Below are 19,846 nucleotides of genomic sequence, written 5' to 3' on the forward strand. Positions count from 1 at the left end.
TTACAGGTTTATTTATAAAGCATGTTGGTCTTCCTGTGTTTAAAATGTATATTTCTAATATCTGTGCACGCAATATGAGAGATCCTGGTTCTTGAGACTTTTAAACAAATTTTGTTAAATAAACACAAAAAATGTACTAAAAATGCACAAATCCCACTTTTGTTAGCTTTTACCATCTAGTAATAATGTATGTTTATTTATGTATGTACGTACGTACGTATGTATGTACACATAGTTGGAACAAAAGGGACACAGGACAACACACAATTATTTCCATTATTCCACTATACTCCGTTGCTGCTCCTCTATATTATTTTTCTTGTCCATAAGGCCAAATTAATGGGCCATCATAAGTCTCAGCTTCAGGGCCAATATGCCCATCTCTGATGTTTTGCACGTTTATACAAGGATGCAACTACTACTGGAGTAGGGATTATTTCTAATAGAGTGGTCAGAACATTTGCTTCCTGTGCTACTAAAATGTGTTGCATTGATATCCTATACCATCATACTGCCTTGTCATACCATATGCCGTCCTATGCTATATCTAATAACAGATTTAGCTGGTTCCATTATAAATGTTTTGGTTTGGCCTGACAAAGTCTAAGTACACAAGCCCCCTTTTTACAATGCATGCTGCCTTAGTCTATAGTAAACAAATAAGCATACCTCCCAACATTTAGAATCTCGAAAGCAGTACAAAATAAGCCACACCCCCGACTCACGGAAAACTCCACCCCCACATGAACATATTTTGGCAAACTCCACCCATTTTCCTGTTAACCCCCTTTTCCAGTCCACAAATCGGGATGTCCTGCCCAAATCGGGATGTCCTGCCCAAATCGGGACAGTTGTGAGGTATGATATAAGTATGGGTGTGTGCCCCACATGCTCACTCTGTCCAACACCACTACTCCATGTTTTTCACTCAATAATAGACAACCAGCACAAAGTAATAACACAAATGACATCAAATTACATTTACTTGATGTTGCCCTGTGAACAAAGCTGTTCTGAGGTCTCTATGCCCAGTGGGTCATTTCTTAAAAATGATTACTTCCTAAATAATTACCTGTGAATATAAATTTAAATGTTTTTGAGTACTTTTGTAAAACAGTTAAAAATATTCCAGACTCCTCCTGAAAAGTCACATCTCCCTAGAATAAAAGTTATAACTGGGCTTCACACCCTATTTTATTTTCTGTATTTTTTTATTGTATGTCTGATACAAGCCTGAATAACATATGACTCTCCAGATATTATGAAACTACAAGTCCCAGCATAACCATGCCAGCTATCCACTGGCTGTCAGCTGGCAAAGCATGCTGGAGCTTGTAGTTTCACAACAACTGGAGAGCCACAAGTTGTATAAGCCAGGTCTAGTACATTGTTTATTGCAAATAAATAAAAAATGAAGCTACACATCTGATCATTGATTAGTAAAATAGCTACAGCTTTTCCTTTAATCTTTATTTACAGTGGTGGAGATTAGTCAATGAACATATACCCACATGTATTACTTGTATGTTTCAGATTGGATAGACAAAATGGCTTTCCTTTATTCTTATTGGAATAAGATGGCGTTGAAGGAGTCTCTAGAAGGCTTTTCTATGTGAGTCCATTTTTACCACACAACTATTGTTCAAACGCTGTTTGCTTTAGTATCATCAAAAAATGTCAACTTATCAAGGGGGCAGTGTACGCAGCATTCGGCCATTTAAGTCCAGCGAACAGTACCTGTATGCCATGAAAGAGGACTTGGCTGAGTGGTTAAAGGATTTGTACAATTTGGATGTGACAGTAGATAACTTCATTGAAGTCCTGGAGACTGGATCTTTACTTTGCTACCATGCCAACAATGTGACAGAGGTGGCTTGTGACTTTGCTACCGAATACCCTGACCTGGTTAAGAAACTTTGGCTACCAAAATCTGCGGTAACATTCAATGCATCAGCTCAACCTGCAACGTTCCTGGCAAGGGATAATGTGTCCAACTTCATCCAATGGTGCAGGAAAGAGATGGTCATTAAAGGTAGGCAGTGCATGTCTTATATCAAATACATGTTCTGTGTTAGGTCAGTATCTCAGTTATTTTATTTACACACTGAAGAATCAATTTCATGTGTACAAATTACAAGAGGCAGTGTAAGATCTACCTAAAGAATTAAGGGGAAGATTTATAAAGTTGCGGCTTAGCATGCGGTTTGCAAACCCCTAAAACAGATATGGTTTAGACCAAAATCGCATTGTAAAACTGGATGTAAAAAATTGTGGTTTTGCTCTTTACATTGGGTGTGGGGCATAACTGTTCTTACATGATGATGCCAGTAAAATGAATAATAGGGTCCCCTACTATTAATTCATAAATTAATATTAATTTCTACAGCAAGGTGGCAATATTACTTTAAGAAATAATACAGGGGGGCACTATTATAGATTTTAATAATACTGTAGCCATTATGTTTTGGGGCCAACACTTGTTGTGCACACTTGCGACTCTATAAGAGCTAGTATGCACTTGCCCTCATGTGCAAGCTGGCACTTGTAGTTTTACCAGTGCCAGCATGTAAGGACAGTCATGGTCTGTGAGCGCATGATGGTGATTGCACTCTATATTGACAGTATTACCTTGGGGTTGATACTGAGAAGGCTGCTCTTTTATAGAATGGAATTTTTTGCAACTCTATTTATTTATTGTTCCTTCTTTATTGCCTGCATTAAACATGTCTTTTTTATTGGTAAAATGCGGTTGAATGAAGTTTGCTAAACTGCTGCTTAGTAAATGGGGCAGTTTTTATACCTGTAATATCTAAAAATCAGGATTGCGATGTTAGATCTGGTGCAGCTTGGCATTTAGTAAATTGCACAGTTTACAAACCACTCAGGAAAGTCCCAGAAAACTGTTTTGCAAATCCGCACTTTAGCATAATGTTGCCAAAGAGTTATTGTATTAGTACATTTTTTTTCCCCATATAAAAAAGGTTAAGCCGGAGAGGGCCAAATTGGGCAGGTCTGTCCGTTTAACCAAAAGGATTGGCCAGGGTGTGGTCAGCGGAACCTTTTTTTATTGGAAAAGAAGAAAGTGTAAACGCAGGTAGATGTCTACACACACAGGTGGACCAGACTTACCTGATTGTCGGAAAATGATCTGCTTCACACTAGACAATGTCTGACAAAGTTAGCTATATTGCTGAGTACATAGCCACCATTACTCTCCATTAAACTGTTAAGGCTTATAAAAGGCAAGAAGACTATACTATTTTCAGGATTATTTGGCTGCTGGGGGCACTGTTAAATTGTCTCACATTGTAAATAGTCATCTTAGAATTTCTGGTCTTGAGGAGGAACACAAATAGCTGAAATTTGCCTTAGGTAGAGCAGATAATATACACAAATATCCATTTCACATTACAACCCATGACAATGGTGAATATGTATCAAGTTAAAACAGGCCAGTTCATTGTCAACATTTTTAAACCAATTATATTAAGGCTTAATATAATTGGTGGTTCCCAAACTTTCTCAGTTCGAAGCATCCTTAGGGTCACCATAATTCTTTCAAGGCACCCCTAAGTCATAATAATTATCGGGTAGTCCCGTTTTTTAAGTAGTTGGGTCAAAATAACGTAAGATGTATTTAGGCCCCTTCACCATCACATTCTGCCCCTTCATCATATCACTGCGCCCCTTCACAATATCACTGTGTCCCCATCGCTATCTCACACTCTCTGTGTCCCCCTTCGCAATCTCACATTCTGTGTCCCCCTTCGCAATCTCACATTCTGTGTCCCCCTTCGCCATCTCACACTCTGTGTCCCCCTTCGCCATCTCACACTCTGTGTACCCCTCTTCACCATCTCACACTCTGTGTCCCCCTTCGCCATCTCACACTCCATGTCCCCCTCTTCGCTATCTCACACCGTATCCCCCTCATCGCCATCTCACACCCTGTGTCCCCCTTTGCCATCTCACACACTGTCCCCCTCTTCATCAGCTCTCACTCTGTTCCCCCTTGAGCATCTCACTATGCCTCCCCTTCACCATCTCTCTCTGTCCCCCCCTTCAGCATCTCTCACCATCACATTATGCCCCTTCATCATCTCACTGCGCCCCTTCACAATATCACTTTGTCTCCCTTCGCCATCTCACACTCTGTGTCCCCCTCTTCATCAGCTCTCACTCTGTCCCCGTCTTCATCAGCTCTCACTCTGTTCCCCCCTTCAGCATCCCACTCTGTCCCCCCCTTCAGCATCTCTCTCTGTCCCCCCTTCAGCATCTCTCTCTGTCGCCCCTTCAGCATCTCACTCTGTCTCCCCCCCCATCAGAATCTCACTCTGTCCCCCCTTTTAGCATCTCTCTCTGCCCCCCCCCCCCCCCTTCAGCATCTCACACTCTGTCCCCCTTCACTCTCCGTTCCTTTACCTACCTTCTTTCCCCATTTTCTGCTGTCGTCTTTCCTGATGTTCTCCCTGCTGCTGCTCCTCACTGACACTGTCAGTGAGAACAGTGAGGAGGAGGATCTGGCGCTGGATCGGTAAGTTCTTCTTTTTTTTTTTCTTCTTCTTGTTTTGCAAGGGCAGCCGCGGCACCCCTGTGACAGCGCCGTGGCACCCCAGGGAGCCGCGGGGCACACTTTGGGAACCACTGAAAGGTAAAATATTTAACCTGTTTCTATAGGACATTTTGTACATGAACAAACTGTCAAACTTGGCCTGGCTTCATTTTTACATATTTACCTTTTCTTGTATCCCCATAGTTCATCTTCAGTCCTTTTGATTTTGAACAATACAAATACTTTGTTTTTTATTTATCATTTCCAATACTTTATTTTTTAACAACATTATTTGCATTTTGTTCCTAGAAATTAGATTGCTATAGTCTACATCATGTAATTTCAACGGTATTTATTTAAAATATTTGTAAAAATTTCGTTTTGCTTTCCATTTAATATTGAAAGTGGTGAACATTGTGTGAGGGACATGTTGTGAGGTCTGAGTGGCATGTGATGGGCATGAGAGGATATTTGTGTGATATGTGGGGTCTGAGGGCATGTGAATGCATTTTGTGACAAGTGGGGGGGGGGGGTCTGAGGGCATTTGGGGCTATTTTGGTACAAGTGACATGTCTGAGTGGACAGTGGTAACTTTTTTGAGCAGGGGGCATATGGGTGCATTTTGGGATGCGTGATGTGGGGATGCTAAAGTTGTTTTTTTTTGTTCTTGAAATTAAGGATAATTTGTGTCTGTCTTTTAAAATAAAATGTGCTAGAATCACTATTGTCATTGTCCCAATATACATCTGGATAGTTAAAATTACCCATAAGAATGGCTGCATTTTTCATTGGTGCCTTTGCCTTTTTAATATTAGATGGATTATAACTAGGGTTTCCTTCTTTTGTGTACTTTTATGGCAAGTCTATATTTATTATTCCAGGTTATTATTTTTTTTCACATGCAAAAAATGAATGTTTGTTTATTTTTAATGAAATAAGTATACTATAGAAAAGGAAGAGCAGGTTCCCAGGGAAGTGGGGACAGTGAAGGATAGAGGTGAGCGTGTCAAAAGAGAGGAATGGATGTCAGTGGGGAGTGCCAGAGGACTGGAATGAGTGTCCAGGCGTACAGGGTGCCAGATGAGAGAGGTAAGGGTGCCAGGCAACAGAATCTCCGTGGATGTGATAGAAAAAGAGGGGACAGTGTCATGGAGAGAGTCCTAAGGGAGAAAAGCTTTTTTTAATATTGACCTCAGTCCCTCTGTCTCCTTCCAAGTCTCCCTCTCGGTCTTTCTCTCTCCATGTCTCACGTACTTTTCTCATGTCTTCTTCAAGCCGAATCCATTTCTTTTCCTCTACTTGCTGCTGTCTCATCGCAGTCATGTAACCTGGCTCACCTAACATTAAAAATCCATTTAATTGCTAGGAATGTAGATCCTACTTTCCCAGCATTGAAAGAAAATACACAGCACATTATTGGTAAATCACACAGACTAAATGTACGTCTGGTCAGGGCACCATTAGAGACGGTTCTACGTGAGGGAGACAAAATGGGTGACAGGGAGAGAAATGGAGGCCAATAGGCCACTTACTAGAGATTCTAAAGGCCTGCAGACCCACAGGAGAGATACAGCTTTGCTTCATGTGCCCTATAAATACGGCTGTGCTGGTATGGGAAGCAGTGTGGTGAGATTGCTGCACTGGTCTATTGCTCACACAGGCTTCTTCATGCTCTACTGTGTCACTGAGGAATCAGATTTGTTTGTTTTGTTTTATCTGAAAACTCCAGGAAACCACTCAGAGTTTACCCCAGACACTTTTGGTTAAAAAAAACAAATTTTGTAATTTTTACTTATAACAAACCCCAAATAGTACTTTACTAGTTCCTTTTACGCCATGTATATCATCATCATCATTATTAATTTATATAGCGCCAACATATTCTGTAGCGCTTTACAATTGGGGACAAACACAGTAAAGTAATAAACAAACTGGGTAAAACAGACAATCAAGCTTACAATCTATCTACCCATAAGTAATGTACTTTGTCACAACATTTAGATATACTCCCTCTGGGCAGGTCTTAAAGAGATGTTTATATATTTATGTGAGAAATGTTTGCCCTATCAGTGCCAGCTGGTGATACAAAGTCAGCATTATGGGCTGGCTGAGGGTACCCGATACCTCTACAAGATCGGAATCACTTAGTCAAATAACTGGAAAAGTACAAGTGTACTTTATTTTATATATAAATGGAAGAACACACAGGATACAAATAATACAAGAAACAAAGCCAGGAGGTCAACGCACAAAATAATCTACTAAACAACCCTACTGTAAACCGCACATGTTCACCATTTCCTATGGAGTGATGATCCTTCAACGAGCCACATTTTCACACCTCTACCCAAAGGGTAGAGGCTGATTCTGATATCATCTGACATTTGGCAGGTGCAACAAGTGACAATTTCTGTGGAGACTTCAAAGATTCCAGTTTACTGCAACCAGCCCAACAGGAGTCATAATTCCTAATAAGAATTGCCTCAAAGTACAAGATGGTACCCCACAGATGTTTCTGCAGGGTAGCCAATGTGGGACAGGGGTACTGCTGCTCTAAGCCAACAATCAAGACTAAATTTGACTGGGCCCATAAGAAAAGACTTTATGAACATGATCTGCTAATTTTTCCCCTCCACAGTCATGAAGGCAGATTTCCTTCCTGCAAAGATGATAACTCCAACACCATGAGCACTACATAGCAAAGTTTAGCAGCAGGGAATAACTCTGGTCACAGAGGCGAAATTGGCTATCTGAAATTGTTATTCAAATACAATGTAGTGTAATCTGTAATTTAACAAGGAATTGTATGCTTTATCATTATTTACTTTAACACACAGTTGTCCAGTTATCCCCCTCCCCCCTCTTACTGGTTAAGTCCAGATGCTAAGTAACATGTAAGTTCCTGCCTCTGTTACAAAAACAGGTTGCTTCCAAAAGTAGCAGTGCTTTCATGTAATTACTACATGCTGTACCAATAGTAGGGATACATTTATACCTGTGGAACCCACCTGGCAACATTTGAGCACAGTATAATTGTAACATAAGGCACACATAGAGTAACATATTTTTAACATAAGCTATTTAGAAGTTAGTGGTGAGAAGGGATGCCAAGCGGACTCAACCTTTATTTTAACGGTTCTGCTTGCCACTCTGCTCTTGCCACGTTATACACCATACCTGGCCAACCTGCAGCTATTCATGTGTTGTTTTGCCAGTAGATAGCCAGCCAATAGCTGGCATGGCCTACTGGGACTTGTAGTTTCACAGCACATGGAGAGCCACAGGTTGGCCAAGCCTGGAAACACCTCCCCATTTCTTATCTCTCCTATTCGTCATAAACATGCTGAGCCTGATTCATCAAGAAACGCAATATGAATGCAATTTGTGTTTTTTTTTTAAATCGGACAGATATTGCACGCATGTACACCCGTGTTCAAGTATTCAATATGAGGATCTCAAGATACGTTTCCACTTGAACACAAGTATAAGTATGCTCTGGCTGTATGGTACTTGCCATATGCACAGAACACACTGCCGCATACGTACAATGTAGATTCCCATCAGAAGGCATGGACAAATAAAAAAATAAATAAATACATTAAGACCTCTTAGTACTTGTTATAATTTTTTTTTTTTTATTACATGACATACATGTATCGTCCATCATCACTATCAATCGGCAATTACACCTACCCTGTAGCCGGTGCAATTGATACCTCAGAGATGCCCAGAGCTTGAATCGGACAAATGTGAGTGCCCTTGCCCTTGGCACGCTCTTTCTGTACCTTGACTATGTACATATGACCCTTCCCTCCCCTGCCCCCCACACCCTTCAAGTCGTAGGCAGTGAGAGCCATTTATATTTGAACTTGGAGTGAATGCACTTGCGCTCACTGGCCTAGAGTTCATTTCCAAGCATGCGCAGAGCGATTTCATGCAAGATAAAACATGCAATGGAACTTACGTCGGACGTTGAATCAGGCCCTCTGTATCCTTTCAGATTCACAACCCAGAAATAACTTTCATCCACCTAAGTTTCAATTATACCCAGTATATCCTAATTATCTCCCAACATCATTTATTCTAGAAATTAGTAAAAACAAAGAGCGCTTCTTTAAATTTATAAATGTGTACAATTGAATAAAATCATTTGAAAAGTGCAGCTAGGTCAATTAAGACCATTGTATGTGAAAATACAGTTTTATGTGAAAATAAATTTTATTTTATTTATCATTAATTGTAGTTGTTACCATACATTTGATTTTTTGCTGCCACTTTTAATTTTACATATTTCCTTATTGTCTCTAACCACACCTCAATACTCCCCATTTCCCATAAGCTCTGTTACTTGTCTACACTATATTGCACATTGCTTCTATTTCTACCCTCATACTAAGTTGTTAGTTTGAGATTTCCTCCAGCCTTCTATGCAGGCTCTCTCCGAGCACTGCTGCGCTCTCCACATTATGATGCAGAACATTCCCTCTATAGCGTGCTGCTGTAAGGGCAACTGGCCCAGACTAACTTCTTGGCCTTTTGGCTAAGATCAGGTGTAGATGTCTATGTACACAGTGGGGCTTAAAGGTATCCCCTGTAAGCGATGGGCCCTCACCTGGTCCTCTGGCCAAGAGCCAGCTGCCTGAAGCACAAAAATGCACGGTGGAGAGAAAGGCACCTGTGCACAGAGTAAAGCACTTTGCACTATGTGCCTTTGCTTTTCAGGCAGCACCATTTTTCCTTTGTCCTAGCCTTTTAGCTGGGTGCAAGGACAATTTTTATATTTCCAGCCAAAAGGCACTTATTTATTAATATATCAACACGCAGCACTTAGCACCAAGCACACTTTTTTTGATTGATGCGTCTTTATTTGTTACCTTTTTGTAGGGGTTTGGGTATAGAGCAACCCTCTCCCCAAGTCATCTGAGACTCCCTGCTTTTGGGGGAGCTGAAGAGCCAGTCCCCTTGGGAAAGCTTCAGCCAACGTCGGGGTAAAGGGGACCACACGAGCCTTGCGGCGGAGGTGGTCTTGAAGACCCTTGCATCCTAAGGGGCCTTTAGGAGGTTGGGGATGTAAAGGGATCCTCCCTAGCTTAGGCAAAGGAGGGTCTAAAGACCTTTTTTTTTTTTCGCTCTCTGGGGCCCTCTGTCTCCTGGGGTAAGGGGAGACACTGGGCTCTTCCCTTTTGAAAAGGCTCGAAGTACCAAGCCCCTGGCAGAGTATTGCACTGCACTGGGTGATTTGTAGTCACGCACCTCAGGTTTCAATAAAAAAAAAAAACTGTCCTAGACTAACAAAAACCCAAAATCCTCCTTCCTACAGCAACATCGCAGCCACTTATAATCTCTATATGCTTCTGCTTGGTTATCAGAAGTAGCATGCAGCACAGGCAACAGTTCTGAGAATACTAGGTTGGAGGTATTTTCATTTAGTTTACAGCCTCATTTCCTGAAATCAGTTTTTAAAGACCATTCATCTACCACTTACTTTGTCATTGGTACCGATATATGTACAGAACTATGACTTCTGGATCCACCCAGTATCCCCTAACAATCTATCAACCCATATCAAGTATATGCCAAGTCCAGGCACCTGGGAGACATCCAATCATTTGGCATTCACAGGCCTAGTGACAGATTACCCTATCTGTACAGGGGCAAACGCAGGATTTGTAGAGAGGGGTTTCCACATCACACTGCCAGTGGGCGTGACCAGCATGCATGGGGGCGTAGCTATAATTTTAGACAGTGCTTGGCTGCTCTCCAACTCTTCCTATCCCCATAATATACATGGGCAATGCAGTGTGCACTACTGTTAGGTGCACGCAGCTCTCCCTTTTCAAGCAGAGCCGTGTGAAGCGGGGGTAGGGTCCAGCCACCTCAATTATACAGTGCCCCAAGCTTGGAGGGGGGTTTCCAGGCACTAGAAAAAAAAACCTTGGTTTGCCTATGCTGTACTAATAATGTATTCTAGCAGTTCACTATACTCCTTTTCCATTCTTAACTGGAGCAGTCATTCTCCTGGTTACTAGTGCAAGTATCCTGCTACAGCAATGCTGCTCCTGAACTGATTCCCGATCATCACAAGCAACAGCATGTGCACTTTCTATAATTATCTTTATTGTTTTAGTATATAATATTAACATTGTATCACTTATCATTACATTAAACACATTTAATTGTGTATCATTTACAATATTGGTTATTAATCTTTTAACAGAGATGTCCAATTTCCACCTTAGAACTATTGCTTTCACAAAAAACGACCTTCATACTAAAGACAATAGGTGAATCAGTCCCATGACAACTAGAGGCCACGAGTAATCACCTGCTTACAACACTGCACTGGAAATGATCAAATGTAGGACCCCTGCATTTCTGTAGATAACAAGTTGGGAGAATGACCGTCATGTGACACAACATTTGCTTGGTCCATAAAAGCCATAACATACTTTCTTATGGGTGTCAAGCACAAAGAAACGTGATCTTATTATAACTTACTTTTTGGGAGGACCACATGTCTAAATTCCAAGAAAATAACCATTTTCAGTAATAAAACTTGGAACTGCCCTGGAAAAATGTCGGCTAACAAAGCACTGGCTGAGAATTTATAAAGAATAGTTTTATATCACATTTGATAGAATCCATAATTGGATGGAATGGATATTAAATATTTATAAATAGCTGAGCCACATTGAGAATATGTTCAATATTGCTAGAAATTATTTATTTATTTGTTTTGTAAAAACAATACTACATTGTACTGGTAGACTCATTTTCTTTATCATGTATGCCTTTCTAGCTCTGCCGCTAAACAGGAGTGCTGTATATGTGGACTCTCCACCCCTGACACATCATTTAAAAGTGTTGTCCAGCACTTACAGGATATTTGCACTGTACCTTGTAAAAAAGTCTTAGGGGTATATTTACTAAACTGCAGGTTTGAAAAAGTGGGGATGTTGCCTATAGCAACCAATCAGATCTAACTGTCATTTTGTAGAATGTACTAAATAAATGATAACTAGTATCTGATTGGTTGCTATAGGCAACATCTCCACTTTTCAGACCCGCAGTTTAGTAAATATACCACTTAGTGTGGAAAGCAAATCAGGAGTGTTTTATTATTCTTTACCATGCACATTGGGGCTCATGAAGAGTTGGTCACAAAATGGAAGTAAAAGAGCACAGAAAAATTGCAAATTTTTGCCTATAATGCACATAACACACATCTTGAAATCCATCTGGCTTCGCATTTACAGCATATGCCCGAGTCATCATCATAAGCGATTGCAGGTGCAAAATATATGCTTCCTAACAGGAGTATATGCTTATTTCTGCAGATCTTCATGAGTTGTCTTTACTGTACTCAGCCAACTCTAGTGGTGCTGCCTGCACAAGGCACAACCTGCACTAGCCTGGGCAGATCTGGTCATACAGGGAGACTCGCAGTCCTGTTATAGCGGGACTCAGCTCCAGCATGTACAGCCCAGCATGGAATTCCTTAAGGGAATAGAGACGCAAAAAAGCTTTTCATCCAGGAAAAACCTGCCCTGTGCTGATAGCAGTGGGGGTTAGGATAATAATCTAAAATGTTAAAAAGCAGTAATTTAGTATGTGGTGCTGCAAGTCCCAGCAAAACCAGATTGGCTTTACTGGCACTTGTAGAACTACAAGTGCCAGCATACCCATGGATGCCAGAGCATTCAGGCACTTACAGGTTGACTGGGACATGTCTACTTAATAAAGCAAGGGTAAAAAACACACACCATCTTATGATAGGTGCAACTCAAAATACACATTTAAAACACACATTTTATGTGTGCGTAGGGGGTGCTAAATTGTGCTCAGTATTAAATTAAGCCCTCTATGTGCAAACCCTTAAATATGACTTTATTCACATAATCTTAAAATGTTATTGAGTAATACTGTTACAGAGCAAACCTGCAGATGACTTGGAGATAATTTAGTGAGGGAATAATATATAAAGAAAATAATGGTTACATCTATAGTAATATTTTGTGTTGCGCTTTTAAGTCTTTCAAAGGTCCTTCTCCACAGTGCCTAGCGCCTATGAATTGGTTGCACAATCTCTAATCTGACTATACTGCAAATAATGGTACAGATACAAACTCTCTGGTTATCACAGAAACTCAATATGATGCCATTGATGATTGTCACGCATCGAAAGGATAGCAATTATAAAGATACCAATTATGAAAAATCTTTTTGGGTAAATTCTTTTTACTTTAAGTAACATGTCTTTTTTCTGTTTGTATGTGATGTTTACTTTTGTCTATCTTGATTGACCTTTATCATAACCTATTTGGTCTTATTTAGATGTCCTGATGTTTGAGACAGAGGATCTAGTTTTACGCAAGAATGAGAAAAACTTCATTTTGTGCCTGCTAGAAGTGGCTCGTCGGGCATCTCGCTTTGGCATGAGTGCCCCCATGCTTATTCAGATGGAGGAGCAGATAGAGGAGGAGATTCGTGAGGAGCTAGAACTGCCCCCAGTGGAAATCCCTGTCCCTAAACCCCAAAGTCAAAGAAAACTTTGTGACTTTAAGAATTTGGACCAAATGGTAAGTTTACATTTTAGTTTTAAGTAAGAATAACATATATTTGTCTCATTACATTTATATATGTATAGCACAGTTTATTAAGATGAGCTTTAAAAAAAATTGAAGGAAAAAGTGTAGGAAATTTAGTGCACTGTTTTTAGTTGCTTTAAGCAAGACCTTGAAACACCTTTTGTTTATGAATAAATATACGTTACCAGAATGTACAACTAGGAAGCAGAAAAAAATATTACTATTAATGCTATAACTTTCTAATTGATACAATTATTTTGGGTCATTAAGAAAGTGCTGGACCTGCTTGGAAAAGTGCTTATAATTTTGTAGGTTCTGCGTATACACCGCTGAAAGCTTCCATTGAGCAAAATAACCTGAACAGCCAATGTAACATTGTGGTTTTGAAGGAAGGACCAAAAAGTAAAACCATCTAACCACAGCCTACTAAGATGTCTGGCATGCCCTCAACATAAATTAATACTTTTACATTTCATTTTTTCTCCCTATATACTGCTTATTTTATCAACATTGATTAATCCACAATGCACGCCAAGTTACAGTGCAAGTACATGCACTGTCCCCCCTACAAATCCGTGCCTGCTCCAAAATATACAGTTTTGGACCATCTACATCTTTTTATCTATCTGTATTATTTCTGTAACATGCCATTAATTTTACAACCATTTAAAACATATGTGTATGATTTAAATACATTATAATGATTATACACATAAATTTATATATATCTTGGCAAAAACGTATCATTAGTATCTATAAAGAAATATAATACGCAAGAGAAATATTGTCTGTATCTCAGAAGATGTGTGTTGGTCAAGAGTAAACAGAACTACACACTTACTTCAAGTAGCCGGTACACAATCACTGCTTGTAGTAACCAAGGATATGATGCTACTCAATGAATGACCTGCCTAGTCAACAGATTGCACACTGATGATGTCACAGCATAAGTATCTCTTCGTGGCAATGGCACTCCTTGTATTGTAATGCACTTGATAGTAGATAGTCAGACATACTACACTCTACATACTACACCGAACAATGTGCACATGCTTTGTGAACAGTGAATGGAGTGATGCAGTGATTATATACACACACACATACATAGATATATATCTCGCCTAATCTGAACATTTCACATAATATATATATATAATATAAATATATATATATATATATATATATATATATATATATATATATATATTATACACACACATAATGTTTCTCCATCCATGATGATGTCATGGATGAAGAAACATGTTAGTATGGTATATTACACGGGATGATATCAGTAGCCGGGATTGCAAACCAACGTGTCTGAGACAAAGACACTGGTGAGGTATAGGATTGTGTAGTTTGCAGTGTGGTGAACCCTTCGGTATTATTGCCTATTTGCTATTATTTTGTGTGATGTGTGTTTTATAGTTACAAAAGGATGCGACTTTCACCCACTATTTGCCTAGGGGATTTATTTAACCCACCTCGAGATACCAGGAAGCCCGGGCTGACCAGTCAGCTGGCAGGATGAACAGGGCTATTCATTCCACCAGTGTACTCCCACATATCCACTTGTTAATCTTTATAGATGGCTGCACAAAATCAATTTGAGCTTAGTTTTCCAAGTTGGCAAAGTCCAATCTACTACCACATTAGGACTACCCCCTTTATTGATTTAAACTTCTCCATTATCATACTAAAGCTGCTCAGTTCAGTCTTATTTATGTCCTAAATAGCAAGCAAAGCAACTATTTAATTGTAATAAATGATGAAGGCTATGTATTACTGAGCCGAATAATATACTTGAAATACTTGAAGGGTTTATACTCAATTATATGTATACCTTGCTTCCTTTACTCCTCTGTAGTAGGTGGCAATGTTAAGAGGGACAAGGTTTTCTATCTAAGCAGGATGAGTTTGAGAGATAGCTTTGCAGATTTGCTGAGCACTGTTTCCAGTGGCTGAGTAAAAAGCGTCAAGACTGTTGATATCTCAGTAACTGAAATACATGCACAATAAACTTTTTGATCTGTATGAGATTCCATAAGGGCACTGTCCAAAAAATGTGGGAGGAACTTCAGTTGTCTGTAGTGGAGTAGGCAATAATATTTTACTTTTGAACAGATCTACAATGGAAAGTCTGGGCAACACTTAGCAATGTACTTTACCTCTATGGTTCATATTTGAAATTTTAATTTTCAGAGTGAGTAGTCCTTTAAATTAATCATGAGAGTGAGCTGTCTTGGCGGTTATCTTTATCACGCGTGGCACTTTTTTGAAGCTTGTTTTTAAATTGCACGTAAATTTTACGAGATTTAAAAACTGCACTCAATTGGATGGGGTTTTATTTATTTATTAATAGGCAGTTTGAGCAAAATAGCTTCCAATGTGTGGTTATTTTTTAAAAATGCAAATCGCGCATGGCTTACCGCAAAAACCAAGCTCCTTTTTTTAATGAAAGTTTTTTTTATTAATGCAAATAAAAAAAGACACAAACAGTGTAAGTGATGAAAGACACATACAAATGATACAAACAAATACCTGAATAAACATAAGTAATCAGAAGTACTGAACAGGATTATAAATCTTTACTTATACATAAATATATAGCACAACCATGGTTAATTCTTAGCATTTAGTTTAGGTCCCAGGTGCAGTTCTAAGATAGTTATGGATTTCAAAATGTCTTAGTTACAATCAAAACAAGTCCTGTCAGTACAACCTGATCATGAAGTTATTATGCATAATTTTAGGCATATTCGGTTATCTGTCTCTGATTTGGTTTCAACAAACATATATATTTTTCTGTATGCTATATGTAAAGTATTACATATAATAAGATTTGTTTCTAAATAAATTTAGTGACCACATTTTAGTGATTCATTGTAAATCGGGCACCTTTACGTAAGCATCAACCGTAAAACGATTTCACAAATGAGAACCATGTCTTTAAAGTCTGCATCTGTTTCTGCAGTTTTCTGTGGGGTTTTTCTAACTTCTGCTAGATGAATTGTACCATTTGTACAGTTCCCAGGTCAAAAAAAGCTATTATTTCAGCCGTACTGCTGCTTTTTATAATTGCTCTGGCAACAATATAGTGTTTTTGCAATTATGTTGTTTATTGTTTCTTGAACTGAAAACTAGAGCAAAATATTTTGCAAACAAAAGATCCAGATTTATAATCGTAATTAAAATGACAAAATGTTTCATGTTTGAAATTTTAGTTGCACTAAGCAGTTCTAATAGTAATACAGTCCATGCGTCCAATGTTACGTCCATCCTTGTCATCAATTACTCTTAGATACAGAAATGTTCATAATCTTCTTTTCATTTGAATAGGTGCAGCATTTGGTGAGCAGATGTACATGTCCTGTGCAGTTTTGTATGGTTAAAGTATCTGAAGGAAAATACAAGGTGGGAGAGTCAAACAGTCTTATTTTTATCAGGGTAAGTAGATGTGAACATACTGGGCCTGATTCCTTAAGAAAAGTAAAGCAAAAACAAGGAGTAACTTTGTAAGTCCTAGATCAACTTTAAATTTCAGTGTAGAAATAAAGCTATCAATTATTTGTGTGCTATATTAAAACATAGCCAGTATTTAACTGATGTGCAAAATAATAAACTAACTTGCACCCCTTGCATTGTAACATGGTTTTGTCCAGGACAAAACTTATACCCCATTCATACTGCACCAAAATCCCGGGTTTTTCCCGGAGCGAGCTCAAACGACCCGGGTCTTGGTGCAGTATGAATGGTACAAGTCAAAAATCCCGGGTCTAAAAACCCGGGTCTTCAACCCGGGATTTATCGAGGCGGTAATTCCCGGGTCGGACCCGGGTTGCCTGCACTATGGTTTTTCAACCCGGGTTGCACAGAAAACAAGCTGATTGGCTGTCTGCCTGTCTCTGGAGGATGATGTCATCGGTGGGAGCCCGTGGAAGATTCGAACAATCACCACCCACTTTTGCATCATCTTTATGCGTCAAAAAACCAGTCACCTTTCAATGACATCACCATTTTTCAGCCAATGAAACCTGCTCTGGTGATGACTCCCACAAATTGCGCAGACTTGTGCAGTATGAATGGGGTCAACCCGGGAAATTCCCGGGTCCGAGGTGCAGTATGAATGGTGTTTCTGAGCTGGGACGCTCCGAGCCCCAGCAAAAACCCGGCTTGAAAAACCCGGGATATTGCCGGGGTGGCAGTATGAAAGCGGTATTACTTAGAGCTAGTGTCCCTATACATTTCTACCACAAATACATACACTTAGGGGGCCTGATTCTTTAATGAAAGTAAGGCAAAAAAAAGGAGTAATACCTCTTTAATAATGCCGCCCCGGCAATATCCCGGGTTTTTCAAGCCAGGTTTTCGCCGTGGCTCGGAGCGTCCCAGCTCAGAAACACCATTCATACTGCACCTCGGACAATTTCCCGGGTGGACCCCATTCATACTGCACAAGTCTGTGTCCTGGCAATTTGTGGGAGTCATCACCAGAGCAGTTTTCATTGGCTGAAAAATGAAGACTGGATGCTGCTCCAGTGTTTAAATCCTGGCAGAAAAACCTGAACTTTGCTTCCTTTCACACAACTAGTATTTCCCAGACTTTGTACCTCTGTAATGTGGGATATCAGCTACATCAGACACCCAAATAAATACACAGCACTGCACTTTAATCAGGACAAGTAACCTTTAAAGGGAAATATACTCTATCTATTAGCATGATTTATATATATATAAAAAAGTACAATAGTGATGGTATGCCTTCTCTATATATCTCCAATCATGTATACCCAATGGTATATTTATGTATGTAATAGCCATTAATAAAATTTCTGTAAACTGCCCTTCTTTTCATATACATTCTTTGTATTCTCCTGCTTTAAATCCTCCAGAGACAGGCAGACAGCCAATCATCTTGTTTTCTGTGCAACCCGGGTTAAAAAACCCGGGTTGCACCATTCATAGTGCAGGCAACCCGGGTCCGACCCGGGAATTACCCCTCGATAAATCCCGGGTCGTTTGAGCTCGCCCCTGCAAAAACCAGGGATTTTGGTGCAGTATGAATGGGGTATAACATTTCTTAATTGTACTATCAACCTAAATCATTCACATTAATATATCAAAATACAAGTGAGTGGAGGACCAATGTCTTCTATAATTAATCTACCCAGTATTTTCGTTACGGAATGTACTCTTTCATTGACTGTGGTATGTTGTACACTCTAGACCTCATTTTAAATGCCCCAAACTGTTGAGACACAGTGCAAAATCTTCTTTGATATACAGCAGGTGGAATAAATATTGAACACATCAACATTTTTCTCAGTGAATATCCATTTAATGTAGCTATTGAATTTACACCAAATGTCAGCAACAACCCTTGCAATCCACATAAGAAATCAAACCATAGATGTCCATAAATTAAGTTTTGTGTAATAATGTGAAATGACACAGGGAAAAAGTATTGAACACATGAAGAAAGAGAGGTGCAAAAAGGCATGGAAAGCCAGGACACCAGCTGAAATCTATCAGTAATTAGAAAGCAATCCTGCCAGCTGGTTCAGCCACAGCTGATGGCCTATAAAAAGGGGTCGCATTATGAAGTTGTCGCACAAGAAACATCTCATGATGGGTAAAAGCAAAGACCTCTCTCAAGACCTTCGCTACCTTATTGCTGCAAAACATACTGATGGCATTGGTTACAAAAGGATCTCTAAACTGCTGAATGTTCCAATGAGCATTGTTGGGTCCATAATTCAGAAACCGAAAGAACATCATTTCACCATAAACCGGCCACGACCAGGTGCACCTCGCAAGATTTTTGACAGAGGGGTGAAAAAAATTATCAGAAGAGTTGTCCAAGAACCAAGGACCACTTGTGGAGAGCTTCAGAAAGACCTGGAATTAGCAAGTACAATTGTTTCAAAGAAAACAATAAGTAATGTACTCAACCGCCATGGCCTGTATGCATGCTCACCACGCAACTCCTTTGCTGAAGAAAAAACACGTTGAAGCTCATTTAAAGTTTTCTGCACAACATTTGGACAAGCCTGTGAAATACTGAAAGAATATAGTGTGGTCAGATGAGAGCAAAATCTTACTATTTGGATGCCATAATACACACTATGTTTGGAGGAGAAATGGCACTGCACATCACCCCTAAAACACCATACCAACAGTGAAGTTTGGAGGTGGGAACATAATGGTTTGGGGCTGTTTTTCTGCACAAAGTTCTGGCCTACTGCATGTAATTGAAGGAAGTATGAATGGAAAAATGTACCGAGACATTCTTGATAAAAATCGTCTGCGATCTACCAGGATGCTGAAGAAGAAGCAAGGGAGGACATTTCAGCAAGACAATGATCCCAAACACACAGCCAAGGACACTCTCAATTAGTTTAAGAGAAAGAAAATAAAGCTGCTAGAATGGCCCAGCCAATCACCTGACTTGAATCCAATTGAAAATCTATGGAAAGAACTAAAGATCAGAATTCATAGAAGCCAATGGAACCTTCAAGATTTGAAGACTATTTGCATTGAAGAATGGGGTAAAATCACACCTGAGAAATGCATGCGACTAGTTTCTCCGTACAGGAGGCGTCTTGAAGCTGTCATTACCAACAAAGGCTATTGTACAAAGTATTAAATAAATTTCAGGAAGTGTGTTCAATACTTTTTACCTGTGTCATTTCACATTATTACACAA

The 19,846-nt window shown here is 39.5% G+C and overlaps 1 protein-coding gene across 1 annotated transcript in view; it reads left to right on the forward strand.

Annotated features, from left to right (window-relative positions):
• Positions 1-1,574: 1,574 nt before the first annotated feature.
• GAS2L2 (growth arrest specific 2 like 2) overlaps positions 1,575-19,846 on the forward strand; it is a 33,868-nt gene continuing 15,596 nt past the window's right edge. Inside the window, exons 1-3 of the mRNA XM_075195145.1 lie at positions 1,575-2,032; positions 12,887-13,131; positions 16,480-16,587. Coding sequence (XP_075051246.1) covers positions 1,675-2,032; positions 12,887-13,131; positions 16,480-16,587 — 711 coding nt within the window. The 5' untranslated portion in view covers positions 1,575-1,674. The remainder of the gene's footprint in view (positions 2,033-12,886; positions 13,132-16,479; positions 16,588-19,846) is intronic.

This window comes from Mixophyes fleayi, chromosome 2 (genome assembly GCF_038048845.1).
Source record: "Mixophyes fleayi isolate aMixFle1 chromosome 2, aMixFle1.hap1, whole genome shotgun sequence".
Taxonomy (NCBI): domain Eukaryota; kingdom Metazoa; phylum Chordata; class Amphibia; order Anura; family Limnodynastidae; genus Mixophyes; species Mixophyes fleayi.